Source organism: Oncorhynchus clarkii, chromosome 29 (genome assembly GCF_045791955.1).
Source record: "Oncorhynchus clarkii lewisi isolate Uvic-CL-2024 chromosome 29, UVic_Ocla_1.0, whole genome shotgun sequence".
Lineage (NCBI taxonomy): Eukaryota > Metazoa > Chordata > Actinopteri > Salmoniformes > Salmonidae > Oncorhynchus > Oncorhynchus clarkii.
Window position 1 is genome coordinate 45,227,241 of NC_092175.1, and position 15,732 is coordinate 45,242,972.

General features: G+C 48.2%; 1 protein-coding gene across 1 annotated transcript in view; it reads right to left on the reverse strand.

Moving 5' to 3' along the window:
- LOC139388375 (PAX3 and PAX7 binding protein 1) overlaps positions 1 to 1,367 on the reverse strand; it is a 48,904-nt gene extending 47,537 nt beyond the window's left edge. Inside the window, exons 1-2 of the mRNA XM_071134992.1 lie at positions 968 to 1,367; positions 459 to 581 (exon numbers count right to left, since the gene is read on the reverse strand). Of these exons, the coding sequence (XP_070991093.1) occupies positions 459 to 581; positions 968 to 1,232 (388 nt within the window). The 5' untranslated portion in view covers positions 1,233 to 1,367. The remainder of the gene's footprint in view (positions 1 to 458; positions 582 to 967) is intronic.
- Between the last annotated feature and the right edge of the window lie 14,365 nt (positions 1,368 to 15,732).

Below are 15,732 nucleotides of genomic sequence, written 5' to 3' on the forward strand. Positions count from 1 at the left end.
GAATCTGGGGGCGGCAGGTAGCGTAGTGGTAGCGTAGCTGGGCTTGTAACCGAAAGGTTGCTGGATCGAATCCCCAAGCTCTACCCCTGAACAAGGCAGTTAACCCACTGTAGGCCGTCATTGTAAATAAGAATTTGTTCTTAACTGACTTGCTTTGTTAATAAATATATATTTTTATTTTTAAAAAGTAAGCATTTCGTTGGATGAGGTATACCATGCATATGGCCTATATACACAACTAATAAAACACAGGTATTTTCAGACATTATAAAGAAAATAAATTTAAGCAACAACAAAAAATGTTGAGTGGATTTCCTGACAGATTCATGCTAGATTTGAACAGGGGACTGGTGTGTATTGGCGAATGTTATATCCCTAACACACAAATGAACACACAAGATGAGCAACCACATACGATGGGCGCGCGCGCACACACACGTGCAGGTGTGATGTCTTACCGGTGTTGGGCTCTTGTTTAACGTAGCACACCTTCTCCAGATCCTCCTTGTATTCTTTCTTCAGTTGCTTCACGATCTTCTTGCTGTGGTTGGATTTCTTTACTCTGAACACCTCGGCCTCGTCTGAGAGAGAGATTAGATCACCTCCGCGTAAACGACGAAACAATCATTCGGAGAAGATTGGATGAAACCAATGGCTGTTAACTAGTTAATTTATGTTGTTTACAACCTTGAATATGCTAGCTATTACTGTGACTGACATTAGTTAACTTGGCCAACTAGCATAAGGTAGAAACTTTGACAATGTCAAATTGTCAACACTTCCAATAGGTCAGCTCGGGAATCACAGTATTGAACCAAGAGGCCACTTTATTAACGTTAGGTAGATAAATATCCGCTGAAACAGTTAACCAGTTAGTTAGCTAGTGAAAGTGAACTAACTAGTTAGATTAACTAACTCACGTTACCGGTAATCAGATCGTGCTAACGCTAACTAACGTTAACTTTACCTTCGTCGTCGTCAAAGCTCAGCAAACTGGCTTTCGGGGGTCCCCCTACATCCCGAGTTTTCTTTTCCTTCTTTACGGCCTTTGACTGAAACCCGTTGCCGTGGTTCAGGTCCACGTTAACCCCGGACAAGGTGTCTGCGTTGGCGGCATCGAGCACCGGGATATCCTCGGCGAAAGGCCCGCATGGCGGCTGACTTTCTTCTTTCTCGTCCTCGTCCGACTCATTTCTCCGTCTTAAATTAGATCTCTTTGCTTTTTTAAACATGTTTGCTACTTATCCCGAAACAAATTAGGCTATATCGGGTAAACACACGACAGCATATTAATTAAAATGCTACGAAGCGGGTAAAATATGCTCTGCAGCGGAAGGCAGCCATTTTGTTTTTAGCCAACGGAAGTGCCCTTATTTTTATTTATTTATTTTTTATTCTATAAAATAATTACAGAAAAGCGAGAAATAGCAATGGCGTTTTTTTGTAGGCACTAACTGCACCATGGACAATGCCTATTGGGGAAATTAAGGTTTTTAGTTTAAAAAAAAAAATAAACGCCGCTAAAAAAAAAGGTCTGTGGTAAAACAGGTTTAGGATATCTTATATATATATATATTAAATATTTTGTTCAGTAAGATAATGACTTGCTTTGTGTCCCATGCCAATAAAACCATTTGAATTGAATACATTTATCAGCTAACGTCACTTTTTTGTGGATTATATTATAAAATAAAAGCAAAGGCTTCATATTTCATGAATGTAATGTTAACAGAATGCTCTTATCTCATAAAACAACACGTATCTTCTCAGATCTTTCTTTTGCCATTTTTTCCGAAACCTCATTATTTCCACATAAATGTTTCCCGTAGGGATGGCGTTTAACGAACCAGAGGTAACTAATTTCCGTGTTTTAGGACTACAAGCCGGCGAGCTCTATTGATGCCGCATTCAGAACAACTGGGAAGTCGAAAAAATACAGGTAAAATCCTGACGTCAGTGATCTTCAGGTCGGAGCTCTAGAAATAGGTCAGAATTCCCAAGTTGGAATTCGAGTTAGATGACCCTTCAAATCGATTTTTCCCAAATCGGAGCTCGTTGTTTTTTTTTAGTTCCCTGTTCTTTTGAACGCGGGATGAGTAGCAGGTTCCAATCGTTTTTCCACCATTACTTTTTCCGTAGGGGATTTACATTTTGTTTACTTAACCTTTGTTTAACTAGGCAGGTCACTTTTAAGAACAAAGTCTTATTTACAATGACGGCCTACCCCGGCCAAACCCAGACGACGTTGGGCCAGCCTGGATTCGAACTAGGGTGTCTGTCGTGACGCCTCTACCACTGAGATACTGCGCCACATTTTACAACTACTTCATATAAGCAGTGGCGATTTTAGCAAAGCCACAACACTAAACAATACATGAATTGCACTATAATGGGGACAAACGGTGCCCACGAACTGTTAGGGCCTACATAAAGCTGTCCTAACAGCAGTCCCAACATCTTACCACTTCTACACCTGGCTATCAGCGGAGCCTGGTCGGGCAGCGAAACAGTTCATTCAGCCTCATTTACTGCCTTTAAGAAAAGCATAGCTAACATGGCTGACTTGCTTAAATAGATGTGGTTTCTACTGACAATTGAGATGTACAAACTATGGCATAAGGGAATGATGAGCGGATAAGGGGCAATCCGTCGTTTAGATTAAGACATTAATGAGCGAGCTAAGACGGACATAGCCAATATCACTATGTGTTCAGCACTTTTGGAATGTACAGTGACAGAATGCAGAACATGGGCTGCTCTTACAGTATTTTCCCTGTACACCAAGTCAGAACAGTAGGATAAATAAAGGGGGCATATACAGTTGAAGTCGGAAGTTTACATACACCTTAGCCAAATACATTTAAACTCAGTTTTTCACAATTCCTGACATTTAATCCTAGTAAAAAAATCGCTGTCTTAGGTCATTTAGGATCACCACTTTATTTTAAGGATGTGAAATGTCAGAATAATAGTAGAGAGTTTGAGTTTATTTTTATTTTTACAGGGACAGTGCACATTAATTAACGTTTCAGTAAAAGTGCCGGTTTTAGCTAACCGGCTAATTTTCAACCGCAGTCCCTGGGCAGGTTTTTAAAAACAATTACAATACAGACAATCAATGAGCAGTGAGCACACACAGAGCAACAGAGGACCATGCCTCAGGACTACCTGGCCTGATGGCTCCTTGCTGTTCCCAGTCCACCTGGCCGTGCTGCTGCTCCAGTTTCAACTGTTCTGCCTGCGGCTATGGAACCCTGACCTGTTCACCGGACATGCTACTTGTCCCAGACCTGCTGTTTTCAACTCTATGGAGACAGCAGGAGCGATAGAGATACTCTTAATGATCGGCTATGAAAAGCCAACTGACATTTACTCCTGAGGCGCTGCTGACCTGTTGCACCCTCGACAACAACTGTGATTATTATTATTTGACCCTGCTGGTCATCTAAGAACATTTGAACATCTTGGCCATATTCTGTTATACTCTCCACCCGGCACAGCCAGAAGATGACTGGCCACCCCTCATAGCCTGGTTCCTCTCTAGGTTTCTTCCTAGGTTCTGGCCTTTCTAAGGAGTTGTTCCTAGCCACCATGCTTCTGCACCTGCATTGCTTGCTGTTTAGGGTTTTATGCTGGGTTTCTGTACAGCATTTTGAGACATCAGCTGATGTAAGAAGGGCTTTATAAATACATTTGATTGATTGATTGATTGATAGGACAAGCAAGACGTAGCATACAGACAGAGCAACATAGCACATACAGCAACAAGACAAAACCCATAAAAGCAACAAAGTGTTTCCACACCTCACAAGCTACAGACAACAGACAACATGGAAAGCAGCAATACACAGCTAGGGATGACGTTCACAAATCTGATTGACCTTTAGCAATGTCTTCGTGTTTTTTGTGAAAGTGTGATAGGTGGTGCAGTTATGTGTGTCTGATGGCAGTGTATTCCAGACATGGGAAGCTCTCACAGAGAATGCAGATTTACTAAAGGTGCTTTTCCTTAGGGGAACTATACAGTCACCTCTCATGGCAGACCTTGTGGATCTGCTGCCATATGTCTGGGTTTTCTGTTTAACAAAAATACTGAGTGGAGGGGAGCCAGGCCATTTAGGATCTTGAATACAAGACATGCGTTGGTGTATTGCACAAGATTTTCCCAACTCTGGAGCTCAAGCTTTCTGAGGATGTAACAGTGATGATGGCTATTGGGCTTCCTATCAAGCACTTTGAGAGCCTGTTTGTAGACAGACTGAATAGGTTTTAATGTTGTACAGCAAGCTTGGGCCCAACTAGTCAAGCAGTATGTTAAGTGAGGGAGTATCATAGATTTGAAGTACAGTTTTGCTACCTCTGTAGTCAAATTAGCTAGGTTGAATTTGGTTATTTGAATGCCCTTTTTCACCTGCTTTTTAAAAGAGAGGTTGGAATCAAGTATCATGCCAAGGGACTTAAAATCAGATACCACCTGGAGCTTCACCCCTGACACATAGACATCTGGCTCAGTAGCATCTGTTGCCCTCTTTGTGAAGAACATGCAAACAGTTTTTTTCACGTTGAGATGCAAACATGAGTCACTGAGTCACTTTGTAACCTAGACCATTACAGTAGTGAGTTCTTGTGCAGCTTGTTGTTTGCTCTTTGCATGCACATATCACTGTATCATCTGCATACATTTGAACTTCAGACCCAGTACAGACAGAAGGCAGATCATTAATGTACAGGCTGAACAGGAGGGGCCCCAGTATTGACCCTTGGGGCACGCCCACATCATAGCTAAGAGTGGGCGACAGCTCATTGCTCACTCTGACACACTGAGTTCTGCCTTTAAGGTATCTCATCCATCTCAAGGCATCGGGGGAAAAGTTGAACTTGGATAATTTTGTGATGAGAACCTCATGGTTAACAGGATCAAAAGCCTTCCTTAGGTCCAGAAACACAGCCCCAACAACGCCCCCTTTGTCCATCTTGGACTTCACATTTTCCAGAAGAAAGCAGTTGGCCGTTTCTGTGGAGTGTTTCGCTCTGAAGCCAAACTGCATGGAGTGTAATGTGAAGGGGCTGTTGTTGAGGTGGGCAATCAGTTGTTCTGCTACACACTTTTCAGCAACCTTTGACACCACAGGTAGTATACTAATGGGCCTGTAGTTACTCACGTCAGCAGGGTCGCCTGATTTAAAGATGGCCGTTATTATGGCCGACTTCCATACCCTTGGAAACACACCGAGACCAATAGATGTGTTGGTGACCTTAGTAAATGGGGCCAATGAGTGAGTTTGTAGTTTTTAAGAAAGGTAGGTAGAGTCCAGCCCAAACGCATCTTTGGTTTTAGAGTTCTTTAGTGAGCTAATCAGAGAGAATTATTTATTTCATCACATTCCAATTGGGTCAGAAGTTTACATATACTCAATAAGTATTTGGTAGCATTGGGTCAAACATTTTGGGTAGCCTCTCACAAGCTTCCCAAAATAAGTTGGGTGAACTTTGGCCCATTCCTCCTGACAAAGCTTGTGTAACTGAGTCAGGTTTATAGGCCTCCTTGCTCGCACACACTTTTTCAGTTCTGCCCACAGATTTTCTATAGGATTGAGGTCAGGGCTTTGGAATGGCCACTCCAATACCTTGACTTTGTTTTCCTTAAACCATTTTGCCACAACTTTGGAAGTATGCTTGGGGTCATTGTCCATTTGGAAGACCCATTTGCGACCAAGCTTTAACTTCCTGACTGATGTCTTGAGATGTTGCTTCAATATATCCACATAATTTTCCATCCACATCATTTTCCATTCTCATGTTGCCATCTATTTTGTGAAGTGCACCAGGCCCTCCTGCAGCAAAGCACCCCCACAACATGATGCTGCCACCCCGTGCTTCATGGTTGGGATGGTGTTCTTCGGCTTGCAAGCCTCCCCCTTTTTCCTCCAAACATAACGATGGTCATTATGGCCAAACAGTTCTATTTTTGTTTCATCAGACCAGAGGACATTTCTCCAAAAAGTATGATCTTTGTTCCCATGTGCAGTTTCAAACTGTAGTCTGGCTTTTTGAAGCGGTTTTGGAGCAGTGGCTTCTTCCTTGCTGAGCGGCCTTTCAGGTTATGTTGATATAGGACTCGTGTTACTGTGGATATAGATACTTTTGTACCTGTTTCCTCCAGCATCTTCACAAGGCCCTTTGCTGTTGTTCTGGGATTGATTTGCACTTTTCGCACCAAAGTATGTTCATCTCTAGGAGACAGAACGCGTCTCCTTCCTGAGCGGTATGACGGCTGCGTGATCCCATGGTGTTTATACTGCGTACTATTGTTTGTACAGTTGAACGTGGTACCTTCATGCGTTTGGAAATTGCTCCCAAGGATGAACCAGACTTGTGGAGGTCTACATTTTTTTCTCTGAGGTCTTGGCTGATTTCTTTTGATTTTCCCATGACGTCAAGCAAAGACGCATTGAGTTTGAAGGTAGGCCTTGAAATACATCCACAGGTATACCTCCAATTGACTCAAATGATGTCAATTAGCCTATCAGAAGCTTCTAAAGCCATGACATCACTTTCTGGAATACAAAGGCACAGTCAACTTTGTGAAAGCTGTTTAAAGGCACAGTCAACTTAGTGTATGTGAACACTTAGTATTAATTTCTTAGCTAGAGTATACATATCTCCCTGGTATATTACATCATTTATGCAGCAGCATATAAGACATGTTTGGACTCACCTTGTTGTGATGTGCTCCCTTGAACAGGAAGATGGCGGGGCGGTCCTCCGTGGGAAAATGTTGTCATCAAAGGAAGGGAAAGAGAAAGATTTACAATTCCTAGTTGGATTACCATTCAAGTTTAACACTTCTGGTCAGAGTCTGTAGCTTCAAACGTATGTGATGCTGCCATGCAGTGGAGAATACCCAGCAGTGGAGAATACCCTCTCTGTGCTTGCAAAGCCACTGGGGATGCTAAACACCCTTCGGGCCACTCTTGTCATGCCGGGCAGAGACGCAGAGCTATTATGTTTTTTTCTAGAGAAGGATTTTAGGGTACATAACCCTATCAAAATGGAAAGCTTCTTGAAAGAGGTAATATGTCAGGCCTATTGGGCCAAAATCAATGATAGCCTACTATATAGATCAGGGGTACTCAACTCTGACCCTACGAGGTCCGGAGGCTGCTCGTATTCAACTCTGACCCTACGAGGTCCGTAGTCTGCCTGTATTCACCTCTGACCCTACGAGAGTCTGCTGTTATTCTGTTCCACCTGATAATGAATTGAACACACCTGGTGTCCCAGGTCTAAATCAAGCCCTGGTTAGAGAGAAACAATGAAAAAATTCAGTGGAACTTTGAGGTCCATAGTTGAGTTTGAGGGGTAATAGAAAATAGAATGACAGTGAATTACATTTTTTAAGAGATCTGGTTTTTCATTTATAGATACTTTGCTACAATAACACACATAGCAGACTAGCCAACCACCTCATTCATTTCTGTTAGCATGTTCACCTAGTAAGTTTTGAATGGTAATTATTTCATTAGGAGAATGACATTTTTATGTTTTACTTTTGCCTTCTTCAGTGTGTATTCAGGTAGACCAGAGCCCTATACTACGAAGAGATAGTGAGTTCAACTCAGGTTATAAGAAAGAAGAGATAGAGATGAACGAAAGTTACCTCACTGAGTTCAACTCAGGTTATAAGAAAGTGGCTCACCTTTTATCCATTTAAATAAACTGCATTCGGAAAGTTATCGGACACTTTTCCCCACATTGTGTTACGTTACAGCCTTCTTCTTACAGCCTTCTTCTTCTTACAGCCCTCTTCTTCTTACAGCCTTCTTCTTCTTACAGCCTTCTTCTTCTTACAGCCTTCTTCTTCTTACAGCCTTCTTCTTCTTACAGCCTTCTTCTTCTTACAGCCTTCTTCGTCTTACAGCCTTTTTCTAAACTCACTTTTTTTTTCCATGATCCCCCTCATCAATCTACTCACAATACCCCATAATGACAAAGCAAAAACATGTTTTTAGAAATATCACATTTACATAAGTATTCAGACCCTTTCCTCAGTACTTTGTTGAAGCACCTTTGGCAGCGATTACAGCCTCCAGTCTTCTTGGGTATGACGCTACAAGCTTGGCACACCTGTATTTGGGGAGTTTCTCCCATTCTACTCTGCAGATCCTATCAAGCTCTGTCAGGTTGGATGGGGAGCTCCGTCTCACAGCTATTTTCAGGTCTCTCCAGAGATGTTCGATCGGGTTCAAGTCTGGGTTCTGGCTGGGTCACTCAAGGACATTCAGAGACTTGACCCGAAGCCATTCCTGTGTTGTCTTGGCTGTGTGCTTAAGGTCGTTGTCCTGTTGGAAGGTGAACCTTTTCCCCAGTCTGAGGGTCTGAGAGCTCTGGAGCAAGTTTTCAATAAGGATCTTTCTGTACTTTGCTCCGTTTGTCTTTCCCTCAATCCTGACTAGTCTCCCAGTCCCTGCCTCCTGAAAGACATCCCCACAGCATGATGCTGCCACCACCATGCTTCACCATAGGGATGGTGCCAGGTTTGCTCCAGACGTGACGCTTGGCATTCAGGCCTAAGAGTTCAATCTTGTTTCTCGTGGTCTGAGAGTCCTTTAAGTGCTTTTTGACAAACTCCAAGCGGGCTGTCATGTGCCTTTTACTGAGGAGTGGCTTCCGTCTGGCCACTCTACCATAAAGGCCTGATTGGTGGAGTGCTGCAGAGATGGTTGTCCTTCTGAAAGGTTCTCCCATCTGCACAGAGGAAGTCTGGATGATAAATGGAAACAGGATGCACCTGAGCTCAATTTTGAGTCTCATAGCAAAGGGTCTGAATACTTATGTTAATAAGATATTTCTGGGGGTTTTTGCACAAAGAAATAAAAAAAAATCTAAAAACCTGTCATCCCCTGTCATTATGGGGTATTGTGATGTCATTATGGGGTAGTGTGATGTCATTATAGGGTATTGTGATGTCATTATGGGGTATTGTGATGTCATTATGGGGTATTGTGATGTCATTATGGGGTATTGTGATGTCATTATGGGGTAGTGTGATGTCATTATAGGGTAGTGTGATGTCATTATGGGGTATTGTGATGTCATTATGGGGTAGTGTGATGTCATTATAGGGTAGTGTGATGTCATTATGGGGTATTGTGATGTCATTATAGGGTATTGTGATGTCATTATGGGGTATTGTGATGTCATTATGGGGTATTGTGATGTCATTATGGGGTATTGTGATGTCATTATGGGGTATTGTGATGTCATTATGGGGTATTGTGATGTCATTATGGAGGTATTGTGATGTCATTATGGGGTATTGTGATGTCATTATGGGGTATTGTGTGTAGATTGATGATTTTTTTATACATTAAAGAATAAGGCTATGACATAACAAAATGTGGAAAAAGTGAAGGGGTCTGAATACTTTCAGAATGCGCTGTACATAGGTCAGCAACCTCTAACGTGCAGGGTTGAGTATGAAGGTGGGTACTGGATGGAGGCCTTCTAGTGACAGGGACTATGTTCAGGGCAGGGTACTGGATGGAGGCCTTCTAGTGACAGGGACTATGTTCAGGGCAGGGTACTCGATGGAGGCCTGCTAGTGACAGGGACTATGTTCAGGGCAGGGTACTGGATGGAGGCCTGCTAGTGACAGGGACTATGTTCAGGGCAGGGTACTGGATGGAGGCTGGCTAGTGACAGGGACTATGTTCAGGGCTGGGTACTGGATGGAGGCCTGCTAGTGACAGGGACTATGTTCAGGGCAGGGTACTGGATGGAGGCCTGCTAGTGACAGGGACTATGTTCGGGGCTGGGTACTGGATGGAGGCTGGCTAGTGACAGGGACTACGTTCAGGGCTGGGTACTGGATGGAGGCTGGCTAGTGACAGGGACTATGTTCAGGGCTGGGTACTGGATGGAGGTCTTCTAGTGACAGGGACTATGTTCAGGGCTGGGTACTGGATGGAGGCCTTCTAGTGACAGGGACTATGTTCAGGGCAGGGTACTGGATGGAGGCCTGCTAGTGACAGGGACTATGTTCAGGGCTGGGTACTGGATGGAGGCTGGCTAGTGACAGGGACTATGTTCAGGGCTGGGTACTGGATGGAGGCCTGCTAGTGACAGGGACTACGTTCAGGGCTGAGTACTGGATGGAGGCCTTCTAGTGACAGGGACTATGTTCAGGGCTGGGTACTGGATGGAGGCTGGCTAGTGACAGGGACTATGTTCAGGGCAGGGTACTGGATGGAGGCCTTCTAGTGACAGGGACTATGTTCAGGGCTGGGTACTGGATGGAGGCTGGCTAGTGACAGGGACTATGTTCAGGGCTGGGTACTGGATGGAGGCCTGCTAGTGACAGGGACTACGTTCAGGGCTGAGTACTGGATGGAGGCCTTCTAGTGACAGGGACTATGTTCAGGGCAGGGTACTGGATGGAGAACTGCTAGTGACAGGGACTATGTTCAGGGCTGGGTACTGGATGGAGGCCTGCTAGTGACAGGGACTATGTTCAGGGCAGGGTACTGGATGGAGGCTGGCTAGTGACAGGGACTATGTTCAGGGCAGGGTACTGGATGGAGGCTGGCTAGTGACAGGGACTATGTTCAGGGCAGGGTACTGGTTTGATGCTGGCTAGTGACAGGGACTATGTTCAGGGCTGGGTACTGGATGGAGGCCTGCTAGTGACAGGGACTATGTTCGGGGCTGGGTACTGGATGGAGGCTGGCTAGTGACAGGGACTATGTTCAGGGCAGGGTACTGGATGGAGGCCTTCTAGTGACAGGGACTATGTTCAGGGCAGGGTACTGGATGGAGGCCTTCTAGTGACAGGGACTATGTTCAGGGCAGGGTACTGGATGGAGGCCTTCTAGTGACAGGGACTATGTTCAGGGCAGGGTACTGGATGGAGGCCTTCTAGTGACAGGGACTATGTTCAGGGCAGGGTACTGGGTGGAGGCTGGCTAGTGACAGGGACTATGTTCAGGGCAGGGTACTGGATGGAGGCCTGCTAGTGACAGGGACTATGTTCGGGGCAGGGTACTGGATGGAGGCTGGCTAGTGAAAGGGACTATGTTCGGGGCAGGGTACTGGATGGAGGCCTGCTAGTGACAGGGACTACGTTCAGGGCTGGGTACTGGATGGAGGCCTGCTAGTGACAGGGACTATGTTCAGGGCTGGGTACTGGATGGAGGCCTGCTAGTGACAGGGACTACGTTCAGGGCAGGGTACTGGATGGAGGCCTGCTAGTGACACGACCATTTTTTGACACGACCATTCAGGACTTCCCCAACCTGCGTCGATTCGAACTCGGGGATCACCTTACGCCATCTCTCCGCATCCACATTTGAAGTCACGTGATTGGCCGGCCTGACAACAGCAGAGCGTGTGCTGTATCTTACATTATGTTTTTCCTCTTTACGACTCTGATCAAATAAAACATTGTAACAGTGTCCTGCTGCTAACATAAAAAACATCTATTATATCTTATTGTTTAAGGGAAATCTCCATTGACTCTCCATTCATTTGGTCCATCCAGCCCCGTACGGCTGGGGAGCAATCAGACCCAATTAGTCCTTGCCGGAGGACCCGTCGTGACCCGGCACGTCCAGCAGAGGGAGCCACCTGCCGCGTGATGGAGACTCCATATGTCACCAGGCCTCGCAGTACGCCACAACACTTAAATATGATATTCATAGGGAATTGTGTATAGTTATGACATCATACTAGCACACTGAACAATGCCTGGGATTTACTGTGTCTCTCTTGGGCTTCTAATGCATTTTTCTTCTTCTGGAGCTGTACTCAGTCTGGGTCCGGGGAACCAGCTTAGAAAGTAGCAGGGCTATGTAAGGCTGTTACACCAGCAGAGGACCCCCCCCCAACTAGAACGGTAGCATCTCTCTCTAGCCCCCCCCCCCCCCCCCCCCCCCCCCCAACCCCCCAACTAGAACGGTAGCATCTCTCTCTAGCCACCCCAACTAGAACGGTAGCATCTCTCTCTAGCCCCCCCAACTAGAACGGTAGCATCTCTCTAGCCCCTCCCTCCAACTACAACGGTAGCATCTCTCTCTAGCCCCCCCCAACCCCCCAACTAGAACGGTAGCATCTCTCTCTAGCCCCCCCAACTAGAATGGTAGCATCTGTCTAGCCCCTCCCCCAACTAGAACGGTAGCATCTCTCTCTAGCCCCCCCAACCAGAACGGAAGCATCTCTCTCTAGCCCCCCCAACTAGAACGGTAGCATCTCTCTCTAGCCCACCCCCCAACTAGAACGGTAGCATCTCTCTAGCCCCCCCCAACTAGAATGGTAGCATCTCTCTCTAGCCCCCCCCCCCAACTAGAACGGTAGCATCTCTCTCTAGCCCACCCCCCAACTAGAATGGTAGCATCTCTCTAGCCCCCCCCAACTAGAATGGTAGCATCTCTCTCTAGCCCCCTCAACTAGAACGGTAGCATCTCTCTAGCCCCTCCCCCCAACTACAATGGTAGCATCTCTCTCTAGCCCCCCCAACTACAATGGTAGCATCTCTCTCTAGCCCCCCCCCAACTAGAACGGTAGCATCTCTCTAGCCCCCCCCCCAACTAGAATGGTAGCATCTCTCTCTAGCCCCCCCCCCCCCCCAATTAGAACGGTAGCATCTCTCTCTAGCCCACCCCCCAACTAGAATGGTAGCATCTCTCTAGCCCCCCCCCAACTAGAATGGTAGCATCTCTCTCTAGCCCCCCCCAACTAGAACGGGAGCATCTCTCTAGCCCCCCTCCCAACTAGAACGGTAGCATCTCTCTCTAGCACCCCCCCAACTAGAACTGTAGCATCTCTCTAGCACCCCCCCAACTAGAACAGTAGCATCTCTCTAGCCCCCACCCCAACTAGAATGGTAGCATTTCTCTCTAGCCGCCCCCCCCCCCAACTAGAACGGTAGCATCTCTCTCTAGCCCCCCCAACTAGAATGGTAGCATCTCTCTCTAGCCCCCCCCCAACTAGAACGGGAGCATCTCTCTAGCCCCCCTCCCAACTAGAACGGTAGCATCTCTCTCTAGCACCCCCCCAACTAGAACTGTAGCATCTCTCTAGCACCCCCCGAACTAGAACAGTAGCATCTCTCTAGCCCCCCCCCCCCCCAACTAGAATGGTAGCATTTCTCTCTAGCCCCCCCCCCCCCAACTAGAACGGTAGCATTTCTCTCTAGCCCCCCCAACTAGAATGGTAGCATCTCTCTCTAGCCCCCCCCCCCCCCCCAACTAGAACGGTAGCATCTCTCTCTAGCCCCCCCAACTAGAATGGTAGCATCTCTCTCTAGCCCCCTCAACTAGAACGGTAGCATCTCTCTAGCCCCTCCCCCCAACTACAATGGTAGCATCTCTCTCTAGCCCCCCCAACTAGAATGGTAGCATCTCTCTCTAGCCCCCCCCCCCCAACTAGAACGGTAGCATCTCTCTAGCCCCCCCCCCCCCCCAACTAGAATGGTAGCATCTCTCTCTAGCCCCCCCCCCCCCAATTAGAACGGTAGCATCTCTCTCTAGCCCACCCCCCAACTAGAATGGTAGCATCTCTCTAGCCCCCCCCCAACTAGAATGGTAGCATCTCTCTCTAGCCCCCCCCAACTAGAACGGGAGCATCTCTCTAGCCCCCCTCCCAACTAGAACGGTAGCATTTCTCTCTAGCACCCCCCCAACTAGAACTGTAGCATCTCTCTAGCACCCCCCCAACTAGAACAGTAGCATCTCTCTAGCCCCCCCCCCAACTAGAATGGTAGCATTTCTCTCTAGCCCCCCCCCCCCCCCCCCAACTAGAACGGTAGCATCTCTCTCTAGCCCCCCCAACTAGAATGGTAGCATCTCTCTCTAGCCCCCCCCCCCCCCCCCAACTAGAACGGTAGCATCTCTCTCTAGCCCCCCCAACTAGAATGGTAGCATTTCTCTAGCCCCCCCCCCCCCCCCCCCCCCCCCCCCAACTAGAACGGCATCATCTCTCTATCCCCCCCAACTAGAACGGTAGCATCTCTCTCTAGCCCCCCCCAACTAGAACGGTAGCATCTCTCTAGCCCCACCCCCAACTAGAACGGTAGCATCTCTCTCTAGCCCCCCCCCCCCCCCTAACTAGAACGGTACCATCTCTCTAGCCCCCCCAACTAGAATGGTAGCATCTCCTTCTAGCCCCCCCCCCCCCCCCCAACTAGAACAGTAGCATCTCTCTCTAGCCCCCCCAACTAGAATGGTAGCATTTATCTAGCCCCCCCCCCCCCCCAAATTAGAACGGTAGCATCTCTCTCTAGCCCCCCCAACTAGAATGGTAGCATTTCTCTCTAGCCCCCCCCCCCCCCCAACTAGAACGGTAGCATCTCTCTCTAGCCCCCCCAACTAGAATGGTAGCATCTCTCTCTAGCCCCCCCCCCCAACTAGAACGGTAGCATCTCTCTCTATCCCCCCCAACTAGAATGGTAGCATTTCTCTAGCCCCCCCAACTAGAACGGTAGCATCTCTCTAGCCCCCCCCCCCCCCCCCCCAAATTAGAACGGTAGCATCTCTCTCTAGCCCCCCCCCCCCCCCCAACTAGAACGGCATCATCTCTCTAGCCCCCCCAACTAGAACGGTAGCATCTCTCTAGCCCCCCCAACTAGAATGGTAGCATCTCCCTCTAGCCCCCCCCCCCCCCCCAACTAGAACAGTAGCATCTCCCTCTAGCCCCCCCCCCCCCCCCCAACTAGAACAGTAGCATCTCTCTAGCCCCCCCCCCCCCAACTAGAATGGTAGCATCTCCCTCTAGCCACCCCCCCCCCCAACTAGAACAGTAGCATCTCTCTAGCCCCCCCCCCCCCAACTACAACAGTAGCATCTCTCTCTAGCCCCCCCCCCCCCCCAACTAGAACGGTAGCATCTCTCTCTAGCCCCCCCAACTAGAATGGTAGCATCTCTCTCTAGCCCCCCCCCCCCCAACTAGAACGGTAGCATCTCTCTCTATCCCCCCCAACTAGAATGGTAGCATTTCTCTAGCCCCCCCAACTAGAACGGTAGCATCTCTCTAGCCCCCCCCCCCCCCCCAAATTAGAACGGTAGCATCTCTCTCTAGCCCCCCCCCCCCCCCCAACTAGAACGGCATCATCTCTCTAGCCCCCCCAACTAGAACGGTAGCATCTCTCTAGCCCCCCCAACTAGAATGGTAGCATCTCCCTCTAGCCCCCCCCCCCCCCCCAACTAGAACAGTAGCATCTCCCTCTAGCCCCCCCCCCCCCCCCCCCCCCAACTAGAACAGTAGCATCTCTCTAGCCCCCCCCCCCAACTAGAATGGTACTATCTCCCTCTAGCCCCCCCCCCCCCCCCAACTAGAACAGTAGCATCTCTCTAGCCCCCCCCCCCAACTACAACAGTAGCATCTCTCTCTAGCCCCCCCCCCCCCCCCCTAACTAGAACGGTACCATCTCTCTAGCCCCCCCAACTAGAATGGTAGCATCTCCTTCTAGCCCCCCCCCCCCCCCCAACTAGAACAGTAGCATCTCTCTCTAGCCCCCCCAACTAGAATGGTAGCATTTCTCTAGCCCCCCCCCCCCCCCAAATTAGAACGGTAGCATCTCCCTCTAGCCCCCCCAACTAGAACGGTAGCATCTCTCTCTAGTCCCCCCCCCCAACTAGAACGGTAGCATCTCTCTAGCCCCCCCCCCCAACTAGAATGGTAGCATTTCTCTCTAGCCCCCCCCCCCCCCCAACTAGAACGGTAGCATCTCTCTCTAGC